The sequence below is a fragment of the Nerophis ophidion genome, linkage group LG11 (assembly GCF_033978795.1).
Source record: "Nerophis ophidion isolate RoL-2023_Sa linkage group LG11, RoL_Noph_v1.0, whole genome shotgun sequence".
Taxonomy (NCBI): Eukaryota; Metazoa; Chordata; class Actinopteri; order Syngnathiformes; family Syngnathidae; genus Nerophis; species Nerophis ophidion.
The window spans coordinates 59,957,920-59,976,867 of NC_084621.1; the positions used below are offsets into that span (position 1 = coordinate 59,957,920).

Here is an 18,948-nt window from a genome sequence, read left to right on the forward strand (position 1 = left end):
AGAAGTGGTTCTCAAACTTTTGTCATTAAGTACCACCATTATGACCAACATTGACATACAGTAGCGTAGTAGGCCTAAGTATTTGTTAAAAACAAGGCAGAGGTTTTTTTTTAAACAAGTACCGTAAATTCCAAACTATAAGTTGCTGCTTATTTCCTACGCTTCAAACCCTGCTGCTTATAAAACGGTGTGGCTAATTTATGTATTTTTTTCGCTATTTTGTTCAACAAATAGTTTTCATTAATCACAAGCCGATGCACTGAAAAGGTGTTATTGTTTTTGCTATGGTGCCATCTTTTAGGTGAGTTTGCTCACAGCAGGTGCTTCAGGGTGAACGTCTAATCCAGTGTTTCTCAACCTTTTTTCAGTGATGTACCCCCTGTGAATTTTTTTTTTAAATTCAAGTACCCCCTAATCAGAGCAAAGCATTTTTTGTTGAAAATAAGAGATAAAGAAGTAAAATACAGCACTATGTCATCAGTTTCGGATTTATCTAATTGTATAACAGTGCAAAATATTGCTCATTTGTAGTGGTCTTTCTTGAACTATTTGGAAAAAAAGATATAAAAATAACTAAAAACTTGTTGAAAAATAAACAAGTGATTCAATTATAAATAAAGATTTCTACACATAGAAGTAATCATCAACTTAAAGTGCCCTCTTTGGGGATTGTAATAGAGATCCATCTGGATTCATGAACTTACTTCTAAACATTTCTTCACAAAAAAAAGAAATCTTTATGGAACATGTCCACAAAAAAATCTAGCTGTCAACACTGAATATTGCGTTGCTGCATTTCTTTTCACCATTTTTGTTGAAGTATTATTCAAGAAATATATTTTATAAATGATTTTTTAAATTGTTGCTATATTCACAATATTTTAAAAAAATCTCACATACCCCTTGTCATACCTTCAAGTATCCCCAGGGGTACGCGTACCCCCATTTGAGAACCACTGGTCTAATCTAATCCATTATTATTATTATTATTATAAAGCAGGGGTGCCCATTAGGTCGATCACGGAGGGTGTGTCGGTTGATCGAAAGGCATTAAAAATAAAAAATAAACATAAAAATCTAAAAATGACCGATCATCAATCTTCACTATGATGCCACTTTTGTCACTTAATAGAAATTTACGACACCAGAGCATCTTGTGAAATGAGACTGGCTGCTGCAAGCTCAGCATAAAGGAAAAAAAAATTAACGGCATTAAAAGGCCTTAGAGGCCACGTGCGTGGACAGCACCTTTTAGCTCTTATTTCCAAAAGTGTGTACACTACTGAATTGGGGTCTTATGTCGACATATGGACACTTATACTGCTGTCTGGTGGTGTCAGAAGACTATAACATACAATGGGATTTGGAAAAAAAAAGTGCAAAAATAAAAATTTGCATGTGACTACACGTGAAGTGAATTATATTTATATAGCGCTTTTCTCTAGTGACTCAAAGCGCTTTACATAGTGAAACCCAATATCTAAGTTACATTTAAACCAGTGTGGGTGGCACTGGGAGCAGGTGGGTAAAGTGTCTTGCACAAGGACACAACGGCAGTGACTAGGATGGCGGAAGCGGGAATCGAACTTGCAACCCTCAAGTTGCTGGCATAGACGCTCTACCAACCGAGCTATGCCGCCATAAGTACACGTTTGTGTACTTATGGACTAAGTACATCATATAAAAGGATTTGCATGTGACTACACATGAAGTACACGTTTGTGTACTTATGGACTAATAAGCACATCATATAAAAGGAAGATTTTTAGTTTATATTCTAATTCGGGTCCAATAAACTCAAATAGCAAACAGAAATAAAAAAAAAGCGTGTAAACAAACAGCTTGGGCCTTAAGAGGTTACGCAATAAACACTTTTTATTTCAACACTCTCTAATGTCAAACACCTGCTGTCATAAGTCAAAAAAAAAGTTCCTGTCTTAACAATAAAGTGCTGCTCTATTTTGCCTGCGCTAACAAAATAAGGGTCTCAGAAAGCTAGTGCATACAACATAACAAGCTATGGAGTTTGTATCCGATGTATAAAAACGAGTATAGACGCTGGACAAATAAGAAGCTAAAAACCAAACAGTTTTATGTGACTTTTGCTAGCATATTTACGAGTGTCTGTGTTTGTATTAGTACCTTACAACAGCATTCTTTTTGTATTGTTCCAGTTTAAAAAATTCTTCAGTAAATTCACCAAACCATCACCGTGGATTTATTGAATCTGTTTAGCTGATTGGAAAAGCGAGCTTCCGCAGCCAGTGGATTTATGATGATGACTTCTGTTTTGTTTGATCTGCTGTTTTACTGCCGCGTGAAAGGCACCGTTTGGAAACAATTAAGATAAGTAAATAAACATTTACAAAATATTTCTGAGTAAAAAACTATTTTCACAAAGTATATATCTGCGACTTAGTCCGTTGCTGATAATATATTGAATTTTTTTTTCTAAAACAATTCTAAAATGTTATATACCAGTCCGGAAAGTACAGTAAATTATTATCACACAGTATCGCAAAGACATTTTTTTTTTACTACAATTGGTCTACTTGGGTTATCAGTATTGATGATTTGATAGTCTGGAGATGCTTCATTTTTAGCAGTTATGCACAAAACAACACTATAAAAATACAATATTATTAACTACATGACACATGAAGTGAGTATTACCTTTTGGTCAACTGTCTTCTGAACACATTCTTTCAGAGGTTCCTTTTCCATCGGTTTGCGTATGCGAGCCACAGTCTGGGCCTCATAGTCCTCAATTCGCAGACGCAGGTCTTTGAGCTCAGTGATGTAGTTCTTACACAGAGACTCATTTTGTTGACCTAGGATACAGAGTTTTTACAAATGTGAGAACAGCTTACACTGTCATTTATTCAGTCGTAATAGTTGATTGACAATAAGGACAGACTTTTATACATTTTGCAGTACAGTCAGCACAATAGCACATGCATTATGTACTGTACATAGTTTATACATCACTCGGCCACACCATTAGCAGTGTTTCCCATGTATTAATTAATCGTAAATGTACGTGTACTCTCTCGATGAGCCAACTCCTTCAAGACTGTTGGAAAACCATTTCAGGTGACGACCTCTTAAAGCTCATCGAGAGAATGCCAAGAGCGAGCAAAGCAGTAATCAGAGCAAAGGGTGGCTATTTTGAAGGAAGTAGAATATAAAACATGTTTTCAGTTATTTCGTCTTTTTTCGTTAAGTACATAACTCCACACGTGTTCCTTCATAGTTCTGATGCCTTTAGTGACAATCTACAATGTAAATAGTCATGAAAATAAATAAAATGCATCGAATGAGAAGGTGTGTCCAAACTTTTGGCCTGTACTATATATATATATATATATATATATATATATATATATATATATATATTTATACAGTGGGGCAAAAGAGTATTTAGTCAGCCACCGATTGTGCAAGTTCTCCCACGTAAAATGATGACAGAGGTCTGTAATTTTCATCATAGGTACACTTCAACTGTGAGAGACAGAATGTGACAAAAAATCCAGGAATTCACATTGTAGGGATTTTAAAGAAGTTATTTGTAAATTATGGTGGAAAATAAGTATTTGGTCAACCATTCAAAGCTCTCACTGATAGAAGGTTTTGGCTCAAAATCTCACGATACATGGCCCCATTCGTTCTTTCCTTAACACGAATCAATCGTCATGTCCCCTTAGCAGAAAAACAGCCCTAAAGCATGATGTTTCCACCCCCATGCTTCACAGTAGGTATGGTGTTCTTGGGATGCAACTCAGTATTCTTCTTCCTCCAAACACGACGAGTTGAGTTTATACCAAAAAAGTTCCATTTTGGTTTTATCTGACCACATGACACTCTCCCAATCCTCTACTGTATCATCCATGTATCCATTTTGGTATAAACTCAACTCGTCGTGTTTGGAGGAAGAAGAATACTGAGTTGCATCCCAAGAACACCACACCTACTGTGAAGCATGGGGGTGGAAACTTCATGCTTTGGGACTGTTTTTCTGCTAAGGGGACAGGACGACAGATCCGTGTTAAGGGAAGAATGAATGGGGCCATGTATCGTGAGATTTTGAGCCAAAACCTCCTTCCATCGGTGAGAGCTTTGAATGTTGACCAAATACTTATTTTCCACCATAATTTACAAATAAATTCTTTAAAATTCCTACAATGTGAATTCCTGGATTTTTTTTTTCATATTCTGTCTCTCACAGTTGAAGTGTACCTATAAACACATATATACATATATGTGTATATATATACACATATGTACATATATGTATATATACACACACACACACACACACACACACACACACACACACATACATATATATATATACATATTCATATATAAATATATATTTCTTAAGATTTTGCAATACAGTAAGTAACATTTGTGATATTTGTGCTTCTTCCATCTCCTGCAATCACGTTCCACAAAACTTGGAACTACGTTTTTTTTTGTTTTTTTTTTTCAAATTAAGGGGTTTGACAATTTTGCAATGCCTTGCCATAGTTAGTCAGCACGCACACACATTGGCGTGCGTGAGGCAGGAGCAGGAGACTAATTGAGGAGTGCAAAGTATTTGTTTCTACAGATATTAGTGAATACTTTTGTAAGCCAGTAAGCAGAAACACACATGCTGTTTTGTGCCAATTTTGTACCGTTAACATCTTATTTGATAAACGCTCGTACAAGTTTACTCCACTAATTTCCGTTAGCCTGTCAATTAGTTGGTCCAACGTGCGTTATTAGCATCAAGCTAGAGGCATTAGAGTCAACCTTCATCCTATAAATTTGTATTTCTTTTTTTTTTTTTAGTATGTAACAAAAAGCGTGGGATCACACTCCTCAGCCTTCCCGGTAAGGTTTATTCAGGTGTACTGGAGAGGAGGCTTCGCCGGATAGTCGAACCTCGGATTCAGGAGGAACAGTGTGGTTTTCGTCCTGGTCGTGGAACTGTAGACCAGCTCTATACTCTCGGCAGGGTTCTTGAGGGTGCATGGGAGTTTGCCCAACCAGTCTACATGTGCTTTGTGGACTTGGAGAAGGCATTCGACCGTGTCCCTCGGGAAGTCCTGTGGGGAGTGCTCAGAGAGTATGGGGTACCGGACTGTCTTATTGTGGCGGTCCGCTCCCTTGTATGATCAGTGTCAGAGCTTGGTCCGCATTGCTGGCAGTAAGTCGGACATGTTTCCAGTGAAGGTTGGACTCCGCCAAGGCTGTCCTTTGTCACCGATTCTGTTCATAACTTTTATGGACAGAATTTCTAGGCGCAGTCAAGGCGTTGAGGGGTTCCGGTTTGGTGGCCACGGGATTAGGTCTCTGCTTTTTGCAGATGATGTAGTCCTGATGGCTTCATGGCCGGGATCTTCAGCTCTCACTGGATCGGTTCGCAGCCGAGTGTGAAGCGACCGGAATGAGAATCAGCACCTCCAAGTCCGAGTCCATGGTTCTCGCCCGGAAAAGGGTGGAGTGCCATCTCCGGGTTGGGGAGGAGACCCTGCCCCAAGTGGAGGAGTTCAAGTACCTAGGAGTCTTGTTCACGAGTGGGGGAAGAGTGGATCGTGAGATCGACAGGCGGATCGGTGCGGCGTCTTCAGTAATGCGGACGTTGTATCGATCCGTTGTGGTGAAGAAGGAGCTGAGCCGGAAGGCAAAGCTCTCAATTTACCGGTCGATCTACGTTCCCATCCTCACCTATGGTCATGAGCTTTGGGTCATGACCGAAAGGATAAGATCACGGGTACAAGCGGCCGAAATGAGTTTCCTCCGCCGGGTGGCAGGGCTCTCCCTTAGAGATAGGGTGAGAAGCTCTGCCATCCGGGAGGAGCTCAACGTAAAGCCGCTGCTCCTCCACATCGAGAGGAGCCAGATGAGGTGGTTCGGGCATCTGGTCAGGATGCCACCCGAACGCCTCCCTAGGGATGTGTTTAGGGCACGTCCAGCTGGTAGGATGCCACGGGGAAGACCCAGGACACGTTGGGAAGACTATGTCTCCCGGCTGGCCTGGGAACGCCTCGGGATCCCCCGGGAAGAGCTAGACGAAGTGGCTGGAGATAGGGAAATCTGGGCTTCCCTGCTTAGGCTGCTGCCCCCGCGACCCCACCTCGGATAAGCGGAAGATGATGGATGGATGGATGGATGTAACAAAAAGTATTGTTAATTAATCATGACTCCTTCATGTATGTGCACTTCATGTGTACAATCATGTATTTCCTTTGTGTGCTAAGTTTACTGTAACTTCTTTGTGGAGACTATCAACTAAATCCTTAAGTTGTTTTTCTCATTGCTAGTTTAAAAGACTGTTTAAATATTTGGTAAACTAACTTCCTACATTCAGGGAGGGTAGAGTAATATATGTCAATAAACCGGGCCTGTGTTACATTGTAGATGTAAAAATGCCAGCAACAATTGAAAAATAGAGCAACATTTTATAATGTAAGAAAAAAAAATGTATCTTAACTCCAGTTACTAATCGCAAACATTTTTTTAAAAATATATGTATACATTTTAGCCTTTTTAGAGAAAACCAATGCATCATCGCCGTTTATGCAAATTATATGATGATGTCATATTGACACCCCCCACCACCACCACACCCCTCGCCACACCAATCTGTGGGAAAGACGGATTAGGTACAACTGTACACTCATCATAATCTAATGAAATACCAATTTTAAATAACAAAAATGTGTTAATTTATTTGATACAAGACTTGAAGTATATTCCATTAGATTATGTTGCTTTACAAAGCATACTCAATACACACTATTAATCGACCGGTAAGTTATTAAGTACTTTGTGCATACTTTCTAGCAATAAAAAAACCACCATGCAGTCATCCCCTATATCTACTTAAAAATAACAATCTCACTCCTGCTCTAATGGTCGGAAGCGTGTGCACATATTAGCTCGACATTACATTCACTCACCTTTGATCCTAACAACTTTTCGTCCTGAAATATCAATTAACAAAATAACATACTCAGTCTGATCTATATTTGTCATCATATCACTCCCCCCTTTAAAATATGTCCTGTTCGTCCAAGATTGATATTTGAGAGGTTTTACCTTCCTCCAAGGAGCGAAGTAGGCTGTCAAAGTGCTGGGTGGATTTGGCGTAGTCGTCCTCCACTTGCACGCGGTCGTCAGGTCCGAAGAGCTGAGAGTCCTTGCTGTCACGCATGTAGTCTTGGTAGTGGATTTCCAGGTTCCTCATCATTTGTCGATATTCATCTGGTTTCATTGATTTTAACTGGAAAGGATAGATTTGATACATGAAAAAACTCACAGACATGAGACAGTTCAACAGTATCTTTAAGAAGACAGTCACTACACTGTTTTGACTGACACTATCAGACATTGATTATTTAAAAAAAAAATCTTCATAAAGTGATGTAATCAAATTTTTCTGGTAGTCGTAAATTGATTGATTATTATATATCTGTGTATATAATATACAGTACATATGTTATATCGCTATATTTAGTCTATTTATACCTGCATTGTTTTTCCATATTTAACGTATTGTGTTGAAATTTGGGGAAATGTTTATAAAACAAACATAGACCCAATAATAAAACTTCAAAAAAGGGTCATTAGAATAATACACAAAGTGTGCTACTATGAACATACCAATCCATTATTTATAAGTTCAAATGTATTCAAATTTTCAGACATTGTGTTTTTAAAAAAAATGGAAATTATGTTTCGAGTAAAGAACAACAGCCTTCTATTATTAGGCTATTTCATTTAAGAGGAGAAAACTATAATTTACGAGGGATATCGATTTTTGAAATTGGTAAAGCGAGAACAAATATAAAATACAAACGTATTACAGTTTTAGGAGTTAAATGGTGGAACAAGCTCAGTGATGAGCTGAAGACATGCACTTCTTCGGTAAGGTTTAAGAAAACATTGAAAGGTGAAATAATTGAAAATTATAAAATATAGTAACAATTACTTTCATCCCATTGATTTTTTTTTTTTTTTAACGTTGATGTTCCACGGGGGCGCTGGCGCCTATCTCAGCTACAATCGGGCGGAAGGCGGGGTACACCCTGGACAATTGATGAAGTATAAATGCAAATGAATCACACATGTTCTTTTTAAATGAACTGCAGCTGGTTACCTGTGTTGTTATAAATATATATCAACACATACACCAGTGTAAAAAATAAGTGAGGAGACGCTGACTGGTGTGATTTGTGGCAAATTTAATTTCAAAAGGCGCACCGAGGGTACTTTAAATAACAAGTTTTTTATAGAATAAATAATGTGCATTCAAATAAACTGCGATGAGGTGGCGACTTGTCCAGGGTGTACACAGCCTTCCGCCCGATCGTAGCTGAGATAGGCACCAGTGCCCCCCGCGACCCCAAAGAGAATAAGCGGTAGAAAAATGGATGGATGAATATGTACAAATGCTCATGTATGACATTCTGACAGTATGATTTCATGTGTGTCAAAATTATGGTTATTTTTTATCGCTAATTTAAATGAGGCAAGAAAGTATTTTATTGTGATTAATCGCAACGAATGAAAACTCGAAAATGTGATTTATCTGAATTTTTAAAATAATTGTGTGAGGTGGCGACTTGTCCAGGGTGTACCCCGCCTTCCGCTCGATTGTAGCTGAGATAGGCGCCTGCGCCCCCCGCGACCCCGAAAGGGAATAAGCAGTAGAAAATGGATGGATGGATGGATGTTTGATGGCACTAACTTCATAAGGTAGTTTATTTGTAAAGACTTGATTTGTCTGCATGTCTTCTATGTCAATTGTTTGCAAACAATAGCAAAATATAAGTGCTTCTGTACACAAAAAGTGGACATTTTCTCTAAGTTGTAACAAAATACAAAAAAATAAATAGAGATCAGCAAACAGGTGTCCAGAAACTATCAAGAAATGCATCAAGACGTACCGTTGTGATGTTCCATGTGCGAATCTGCGAAAAGTCCCTCATCAGGTATTGCCAAGAGAGCAGACTCTTCATGTTGATGTACAAGATCTGCCACATGGACACCATCTTCTGGTGACCTGTATCCAGCCTGGCAGTCGGAGAGGTGGGAAAAATATTCATGACATTACCACTACAAGCTTTAAAAGATTGAAGGGAATCATGAATCTTTTCTGTGAGCATTTGGTTTCTGTTTCTCACCCGGACACACTGTCCATGGCGTCCTTGTTGACGGGTGGTACCAAGAAGCAAACAGAAGGCACAACTGCCTCTTGTCCGGTGTGACTCAACACCTTCCATTTGAAAGGCTGGGAATTGTTGAGGAGCGCGTGCTCGTCTCCTTTATGAACGGTAATCTGCGAACGGATCCATCATTTTACCATGCAGTCCATCTTTGCGGGTTCAAATCTGTCGTTTTACATATTGCAAAGCGATCCAACCTCTTGTTGTCTGAAGTCACAGACGGCTTGAATGGGGAGTTTTCCTTTGATGGACGTTGTCGGGTTGCGTGGTTTCAGCTGGATAATGGAGCGAGCTCTCTTGTTGAGGCCGTTCACGTGAGTTTTGAATTCGTTGAGCTGTTCTTTCTCCTCCTGTTGACACAGAAGTTGCCCAGATCACGACTAGGAAAAAAAAACGCACATTCAGATCTGTGTCAGCCTTCATCGCTCACCACAGCGTCTTGCAGGAGGTCCTCAAGGCGTGTGGCTGTGGTGGAGCGATCACAGCTGTATTTCTTGTTCATGGTCTCCTGCAATTTCTTCAGCTTGTCCTGAGCTTCTTTTACGTCAGCAAAGAACTATGAGAGGGAAGACAAAGATTGGTGTTGACTATTTGTTTATGTCTTGGTGGCTTGTTACCATTTTCCACTGTCATTTAACAATAATGGAATACAAAGAATCTGACCTTTCCTGACCAGATGCCCGAACCACCTCATCTGGCTCCTCTCGATGTGGAGGAGCAGCGGCTTTACTTTGAGTTCCTCCCGGATGGCAGAGCTTCTCACCCTATCTCTAAGGGAGAGCCCCGCCACCCGGCGGAGGAAACTCATTTCGGCCGCTTGTACCCGTGATCTTATCCTTTCGGTCATGACCCAAAGCTCATGACCATAGGTGAGGATGGGAACGTAGATCGACCGGTAAATTGAGAGCTTTGCCTTCCGGCTCAGCTCCTTCTTCACCACAACGGATCGATACAATGTCCGCATTACTGAAGACGCCGCACCGATCCGCCTGTCGATCTCACGATCCACTCTTCCCCCACTCGTGAACAAGACTCCTAGGTACTTGAACTCCTCCACTTGGGGCAGGGTCTCCTCCCCAACCCGGAGATGGCACTCCACCCTTTTCCGGGCGAGAACCATGGACTCGGACTCGGACTCCCCCGAACGCCTCCCTAGGGATGTGTTTAGGGCACGTCCAGCTGGTAGGAGGCCACGGGGAAGACCCAGGACACGTTGGAAAGACTATGTCTCCCGGCTGGCCTGGGAACGCCTCGGGATCCCCCGGGAAGAGCTAGACGAAGTGGCTGGAGATAGGGAAGTCTGGGCTTCCCTGCTTAGGCTGCTGCCCCCGCGACCCGACCTCGGATAAGCGGAAGATGATGGATGGATGGATGGATGGAATTTGACCTTTTCAATAATACTCTCTAAAAAAACATGCAGAAATATTGTCCTAATGAGTGTGCCACTTTATCACATGGCTTTGTTGTGATTTCCATGCACATTAACATTTTATTTAGGGTTTGTTAAACACCTACACTCATATTTATTATTGAAATAATATAAATGCTCATATCTTTTTAAACTAGCGTTGAAAGTGTATGTAAACACTATAGTATTCTGTATTTACTTAAATAGTCTCTGTCCGTATTCAATCCTGTATTTGTATTCCATTATTTAATAATCTATAAATGTATCTATTATACTCTATAATTTTAGTTCCTATAGGGATAATACTGATCAACGTCTTTTTGCCTCAGATCAATCCGATTCCCCATTCGATACTTTGACAATAGATTATAGAACTAGAAAATGCTTGATAACAACTAAAGTAAACACAATAATACATTTTTATAAATAAATGATAAATGGGTTGTACTTGTATAGCGCTTTTCTACCTTCAAGGTACTCAAAGCGCTTTGACACTACTTCCACATTTACCCATTCACACACACATTCACACACTGATGGAGGGAGATGCCATGCAAGGCGCCAACCAGCACCCATCAGGAGCAAGGGTGAAGTGTCTTGCTCAGGACACAACGGACGTGACGAGGTTGGTACTAGGTGGGAATTGAACCAGGGACGCTCAGGTTGCGCACGGCCACTCTGCCACTGCGCCACGCTTATCTTATTAAATTTACAATTTGCTCGTGCTGTTGTAAATCAGATGATGTAATACACATGTGGTATTGAATGATACATTACATTTTTTAAGAAAACAAAGTGACTAGTGCACGATAACTAAATAAAGGCAAAAACTACTGACTCCCTTTTAAATCATTTGGGTTTTGCTCTTAAAGCCTTCCTTGCCTGACTTTATAAACAATAACAAAAAATGAAATGATTTTGTAATAATAAGAACAAGACAATGAAAAATAGACATAATCACTGTATATATATCAATCAATCAATCAATGTTTACTTATATAGCCCTAAATCACTAGTGTCTCAAAGGGCTGCACAAACCACTACGACATCCTCGGTAGGCCCACATAAGGGCAAGGAAAACTCACACCCAGTGGGACATCGGTGACAATAATGACCCAGTGGGACGTCGGTGACAATGATGACTATGAGAACCTTAGAGAGGAGGAAAGCAATATATGGATGGTTTATATACTTCTAGTATACTCAGTATACATAGTTTTGACATCTGGCTCGATCAACCCTATTTGACATTGAAGAATAAGCAATTGGCTTCTTGTGTCGTCCTGTGTGTGTAGCATGCTTGGCTATTCCTTTTCATCTCCAGTGATAATAACAATATATGCATATGCAGATAATTGCACAGACCTGAGCAGTATACTACAAGATGAAGTCATGCGGATTTCAAAATAGGTTACAGAAAATAAGATGAAACTTAATTTTTACAAAACAAAATGTCTTGTCATTTGCTCAAAACATGCTCATAGAAAGGAACGCATATTAAATGTTTCTCTGAACGGAGATCACGTTGAACAAGTTAAAGAGGCCAGGTTGCTGGGAGTTACAATAGATGAAAGACTACCTTGGGCCACTCACATTAAAAACATAGTAACAAAAATGAGCAGAAGCATTTCAATCATAAGAAGAAGTGGCCATTTTTTAACTAACACAACTATGAAGCAAGTTATACAATCCCTTGTATTGTCACATATTGACTACTGCCCAGCAATCTGGTCTAATGCATCTAAACAAGATCTAAAAAAAATCCAGTTTTTACCCAAAACAGAGCGGCCAGACTAGCTCTCCATTGCTCATTTAGGACTGGCATTGAGATCATGCATCATGAATGGTCATGGATGAAAGTTGGTGAAAGACTATCAATCAATCAATCAATCAATGTTTATTTATATAGCCCCAAATCACAAATGTCTCAAAGGACTGCACAAATCATTACGACTACAACATCCTCGGAAGAACCCACAAAAGGGCAAGGAAAACTCACACCCAGTGGGCAGGGAGAATTCACATTCAGTGGGACGCCAGCGACAATGCTGACTATGAGAAACCTTGGAGAGGACCTCAGATGTGGGCAACCCCCCCCCTCTAGGGGACCGAAAGCAATGGATGTCGAGCGGGTCTAACATGATACTGTGAAAGTTCAATCCATAGTGGCTCCAAGACAGCAGTGAAAGTCCCGTCCACAGGAAACCATCTAGCATGTAGTTTGATTCTATTTTTAAAAAACATATATACATACCATAAACCTTCATATCTGTATTGTCAGATGTTGCTTGCCAGTGACAGTCACAACTACGGTACCAGGCTAGCCCTAAGAGGTGCTCTCACCCGTCTTAAACCCAAAAGTGATGTTTTGAAAAAGACTGTAAAGTATCGGGCAATCACTTACTGGAATCGACTTCCACAATATCTGCTATCAATCACTAGCATAGTGGGCTTTAAAAATAGACTAAAAGGAGAATTATTGCGTAAAGAGATTATTCTAGATTGTACCTAATGTCATGACTGTTTTTATTGACTATTGAGTATTTTATTGATTATGGGATAAGCAGCAGAAAATGGATGGATGATACTTTTTCGTCACTTATTGTTTGTCTTTGGTACACTAATGTGTATATTTTAGGCCATTGGTTCTTTGTTTTATTTTTGCAAAAAAATTATACAGTATATCTATTTTTATATTGCTATTTTTATCTTTGGTATGAAAATTCTTATGTAATAAAAGTTATTAGTATTTTTTGGTTCTTTGTTGTTGCTATTTTTGTATTATGACAATTTATTATTGGATCATGTTGTACTGCATTTTAATCTTTTGTTTTGTGGTTGTGTGATGTTTTTTGCCTGGACCCCAGGAAGAATAGTCTCCACTGCGGTGTAGACAAATGGGGATCCTTAATAAACTAAACTAAACTAAACACATGGAAGAAACTTTTATTTTACGCCATGGTCGTGAGAGTTAGTATCTTGAGAGCGCTTTTCACTGCGTTTGTTCCAGCTTTCTCTCAAATTCGAGCCGGTGTCCTAGCAAGACACGCACCCTCCTGAAATTCATCAGTTAAATGGAAATCTTGAATTTCCCTTTTAACTCATGCTTAAATGAACATACTTTATGGGCATGTTGAATCCCTTATTGTGATTTTATAAAGTGTGTTGAAAAATGAACAATATCATCACTATATTAATTAACAATGGGGTTTGAGTCATTTTAAGTGTAAATGTAATACAGTATCCTATAATGACTTCGATAAATAATACACCTGCATTTGACTAACAATGCATGTGCCAGCATGCTCAGTCAAATATGCTGTGATGTAACAAACATTATCATGCACTTTATCCCCAACAGCATGCATAAGCATTCACACACAATTTAAAACACTATGCATTACAACAGACTAAAGAACCATTTTTTTCCCAAAAGCCATAACCACGGTGAACTCTCATAGGCACTGATTTGATAGTTTAGCACCTCTCTGTGTGCTATTTTTACTTTCCACCCACAGTCTGAAAGCTTCTGTACACATGTATATAGTATAATATTTAATATTTAAACAACAGATTCAGAACATTCGCTCTCACGACTGGACTGTGCACCTCACCTCCTTTTGCACTATTTCTTTTCTTTCCTTCTTATGTTTCCTATGTCGCACAGATACTGAAGTTGCTTTTAATCTCACTGTACCTGTGTATAGTGACAATAAAAGGCATTCTATTCTATTCTATACCATTACTGTATGATGGTCAATATGGTAAACGGTACAGGACAGCAAAATACAAAATTAAGAGGTATAGATTTTCCTTTTCCCCACTGCCAATCAAAGCACTTAACAACAGAAAACTACTGTAATAACCCGACGCAGAATAAGGAGTGCAATATTGGGATAGGGCGATACGGGAGGTGTGCAATACAAGGGGAGCTTAATGTCTGATGTCAAAACTAACTTATATACTTGCGCACTGTTCACTGTCGTCACTGTATTGTCCGAGGAACTGTATATATGTATGTATGTACAGTGGGGCAAAAAAGTATTTAGTCAGCCACCAATTGTGCAAGTTCTCCCACTTAAAATAATGACAGAAGTCCGTAATTTTCATCACAGGTACACTTCAACTGTAAGAGACAGAATGTGAAAAAAAATCCAGGAATTCACATTGTAGGAATTTTAAAGAATTCATTTGTAAATTATGGTGGAAAATAAGTATTTGGTCAAGCATTCAAAGCTCTCACTGATGGAACACGGATCAATCGTCCTGTCCCCTTAGCATAAAAACAGTCCCAAAGCATGATGTTTCCACCTCCATGCTTCACAGTAGGTATGGTGTTCTTGGGATGCAACTCAGTATATTCTTCTTCCTCCAAACACGACGAGTTGAGTTTATACCAAAAAGTTCTATTTTGGTTTCATCTGACCACATGACATTCTCCCAATCCTCTGCTGTATCATCCATGTATCCATTTTAGTATAAACTCAACTCGTCGTGTTTGGAGGAAGAAGAATACTGAGTTGCATCCCAAGAACACCATACCTACTGTGAAGCATGGGGGTGGAAACATCATGCTTTGGGGCTGTTTTTCTGCTAAGGGGACAGGACGACTGATCCGTGTTAAAGAAAGAATGAATGGGGCCATGTATCGTTAGATTTTGAGCCAAAACCTCCTTCTATCAGTGAGAGCTTTGAATGGTTGACCAAATACTTTTTTCCACCATAATTTACAAATAAATTCTTTAAAATTCCTACAATATGAATTCCTGGATTTTTTTTTTCACATTCTGTCTCTCACAGTTGAAGTGTACCTATGATGAAAATTACAGACCTCCTTCATCATTTTAAGTGGGAGAACTTGCACAATCGGTGGCTGACTAAATACTTTTTTGCCCCACTGTACTGTATGTATGTATGTAAAACGCTGTGTCTTGATGTCCAAGACAAATTTCTACTCAGAGACAATAAAGCTAATTATTATTATTATTAATATTAATAATACCTGATAGTAAGCTGTGTTCTCTTTAAGATGAGCCTCAATACAGCAGCACAGCTGGAGGATCCAGCTCCACTGAGTCTGCAGGGCACTCGTGAATGCCTGTTATGGAACAGTCAGACAAGGTCATTGCATGTTCGGAAACGTAAAAAGGAAAACAATTAAAAGTGCATTTTAGCAGATATCCTTATTTTCTGTCCAAAATGATGATTCTTTTTTTGAATCACCTCCACTGTGTTCTTGCCAGGATGACCATTCTTGACATGTTTGTCTCCTATAGTCTGGATATCGTTGACTTTTTTCTCTCTCTGCTCCAACTCACGCATGAGAGCCTAAAAAGAGAAGACGAATATAAAGTAAATACATATTGCAAAAAAAAAAGGAATACACATCTCAGAACAACCTTAAGAGCACACAGAAGGTTAAGTTCTACTTTTGAGACTCACCGAGTAGTTGTCTTTCTTGGCGGTCATGTTGGTGTTCCTATCGCTCCAGTCAAAGTTGACTTCCTCTTCCTCTTTGTCATTCAACCACATGAGCTCCTTGGTGGCTGCGCTGACAAATGCATGCAGCGAATCCAAGTTTCTCATACGGGACTTTGAAGAGTTCTGTGGGTGGAAAAGTATAAAAATCAGTTTGTTTAAACAATTTTATTGACAGTCGTTAAAGTCTTACAACAAGTGGCGTACATGTGGAAGGGACCTATGATGAATTTATTCTTTTTTTGACTTGTTACAGCGTCAAATCATAAGAATAATTTATTTTGGCGTGAGCTTGCACAAAGTTTTAAATGCCTCTGTTTGCGGGGTTTTGCAGTTTGGCTATGTTGTGACATCACAGTGAGGTGGACGTACTTATTTGGGCATTGGCAAGGCAAGGCAACCTTATTTATATAGCACATTTACAACAATTTTAAAATTGGGCCAAAGTGCTTTACAGGTTAAAAAGCATAGAGCAAAAAAAAAACAAATAACATAAACAATGCATAAGCTAAATTTATTAAGTCAAGCTCTCAGTTTCTCTGCTTCGTATATTAACAAACATAAAAATGGGTAGGATTAAGTATTGTAATTTTTACAATTACATTTTGCGGTTAAAGGTATATACATTTTATTTTTCGTTATTTATATTTTCTAAATAAATGATGTGATAATGTTGGAGTATAACTGTCATACTCAATATTGAAACATAACTCCTAAACAAAACATGCAATATGTCTAATAATGCCTTAAACAATGTATATTTGTGAGTTTTACCAGAAACAAATGCTTTTGTAAGGTTTGCAAACACAAACATTTGTTTTTATTCAATATGACAGTAATTTTCTTAGAATCCTGAAGTTAATTTTGAATAAATCAAGATAAAAAATCATATCAAAATCCAATTACAGTATGTTGTTTATGTGGTTTGATAATTTTCCTCGACTGATGTACTAACGTGGTTTTTTTTGTACTTTTTTAGCATAATTTACAAAGATACAAAGAGTTTCTATTGCGACATTTAGTGGACACATTTAGAACAGCTGTTTCTATCATTCCAAATTTTCGGGTTCATTTTTATACTTGGCAAACTCAACCCGGGAGGGCCGGATAAAACCAGTTGGCGGGCCGTACGTTTGAGATAATTGCTATAGATTAAGCTTTATCAAGTTTATTTTCCAACCGTGGCTTCATTTGCTATCTTGGAACGCCTTCAGAATCAAACATCTTGCATACGACTCAAAAAACGGGTTATAAAAGGGATTGTGTAACAGAGATAGGCAGAATTTACAGTGAAACATTTCGAATATATGTAATTTAAACCTCAAGGAAGTGTTTTGAATGTACATTAAAAGGTCATTTTTCAATGCAAAAGCAGAGAAATAAAATATGCATATTTACCAGTAGTTTGCCATACAGAAGGTCCAGTTTGCCCAGGTACTCTCTGTAAGCACCTTTGCTTGCAGGGGATAATTGACTCTGAAAAACAGTAAGGATGTGCAATAGAGACACACAAAAACAATGAACAATATGTTTGTCAAAATTAAGGGGAATGGGGAGATTAAAAAAAGAACAACATGATTACCTCATCAGCCTTTGCACGTTCAATCTTTGATTTGAATTCCTCTACTGTCTGATGCAGACCTCTGTGGCTGCCCAACTGTGACTCCACAGAAGGCAGGTCGGATCCCCATTCTCCGTCATCGATACGCCGTTGGTTCTCTTCCACCCAGGCCAGAAGATCTTGCACATAGCGCAGGGTCACGTCGTCCAAATCAGACCGTACTTTCAGGGTAGTTGTGTTCACGGTGGTCTGGTTAAAGGCAACCTGGGCAGTCTTCAGACGAAGGTTGTAATCGCTGCGCAAGTTGACCAGGCGCTCGTGAAGGGAGTACACCCTGCGGATATTGTAAATTATATTTTTATACAGATGATACAGATACAGGTGATAGGTTGGTTTACTTAATTGTCTTTAAAAATTCTGTATGTCTTTAAAAGACATAGTGTCCAGATGACCGAAATTTCGCAAACAAGTTCTCCAAGTAATTTTTGGTCCTGAAAATGAATCTGGCACTCATTTTCCATATCATAATATCAATTAGTTTTTAAGTAATGGGTAAAAAAATAACTGTACTCGGTAGGCCCCCTTTTCATCAAAAGACTCGATATGGTCTGACGTCATCTAACACAATTGGAGCCCATTTGTGGACAACGGCAACCTTTATTTTAACACTTAATTGCATGTTTTTGTAGCTTAGGTCCACAATTTCTTTAAAACGTATAGGTTGACATTATGAGCAAAAATAAATATAAATATGATAATATAATATGTTTCCCTATCTTCAATGTCTTTGAAAGTGGGAGGAAGCCGGAGTACCCGGAGGGAACCCACGCATTCACGGGGAGAACATGCAAACTCCACACAGAAAGATCCCGAGCCTGGATTTGAACCCAGGACTGCAGGAACTTCGTATTGTGAGGCAGACGCGGATAGGTTGATTGGCAACACTAAATTGGCCCTAGTGTGTGAATGTGAAAGTGAATGTTGTCTGTCTATCTGTGTTGGCCCTGTGATAAGTTGGCGACTTGTCCAGGGTGTACCCCGCCTTCCGCCAGATTGTAGCTGAGATAGGCGCCAGCGCCCCCCGCGACCCCAAAAAGGAACAAGCGGTAGAAAATGGATGGATGGGTGGATCTTCAGTGTCTGATTGTCATGGGTGTTTTCTTAAATTTATTATAAAATTTTTTATACATTTTATTATTATTTTTTAAACCTCGCATGCTTCATGTGTTCCCAATGTACATCATTTTATTTGAAGACTAATGAAGTACTTATCTATTTTCTTC

At 39.0% G+C, this 18,948-nt stretch overlaps 1 protein-coding gene across 27 annotated transcripts in view; it reads right to left on the reverse strand.

The window, feature by feature from the left end:
* plecb (plectin b) overlaps positions 1-18,948 on the reverse strand; it is a 254,404-nt gene that overhangs the window by 19,074 nt on the left and 216,382 nt on the right. For 20 of the 27 annotated variants that reach the window (XM_061916372.1, XM_061916391.1, XM_061916371.1 and 17 more), the window contains 12 exons: positions 17,687-17,999; positions 17,503-17,580; positions 16,069-16,230; positions 15,850-15,954; positions 15,629-15,724; positions 9,649-9,774; positions 9,416-9,568; positions 9,177-9,331; positions 8,940-9,066; positions 7,090-7,273; positions 6,951-6,974; positions 2,674-2,831 (listed from right to left, as the gene is read on the reverse strand). In XM_061916372.1, coding sequence (XP_061772356.1) covers positions 2,674-2,831; positions 6,951-6,974; positions 7,090-7,273; positions 8,940-9,066; positions 9,177-9,331; positions 9,416-9,568; positions 9,649-9,774; positions 15,629-15,724; positions 15,850-15,954; positions 16,069-16,230; positions 17,503-17,580; positions 17,687-17,999 — 1,681 coding nt within the window. The remainder of the gene's footprint in view (positions 1-2,673; positions 2,832-6,950; positions 6,975-7,089; positions 7,274-8,939; positions 9,067-9,176; positions 9,332-9,415; positions 9,569-9,648; positions 9,775-15,628; positions 15,725-15,849; positions 15,955-16,068; positions 16,231-17,502; positions 17,581-17,686; positions 18,000-18,948) is intronic. The other 7 variants (XM_061916374.1, XM_061916389.1, XM_061916370.1 and 4 more) reach the window with 1 other exon arrangement.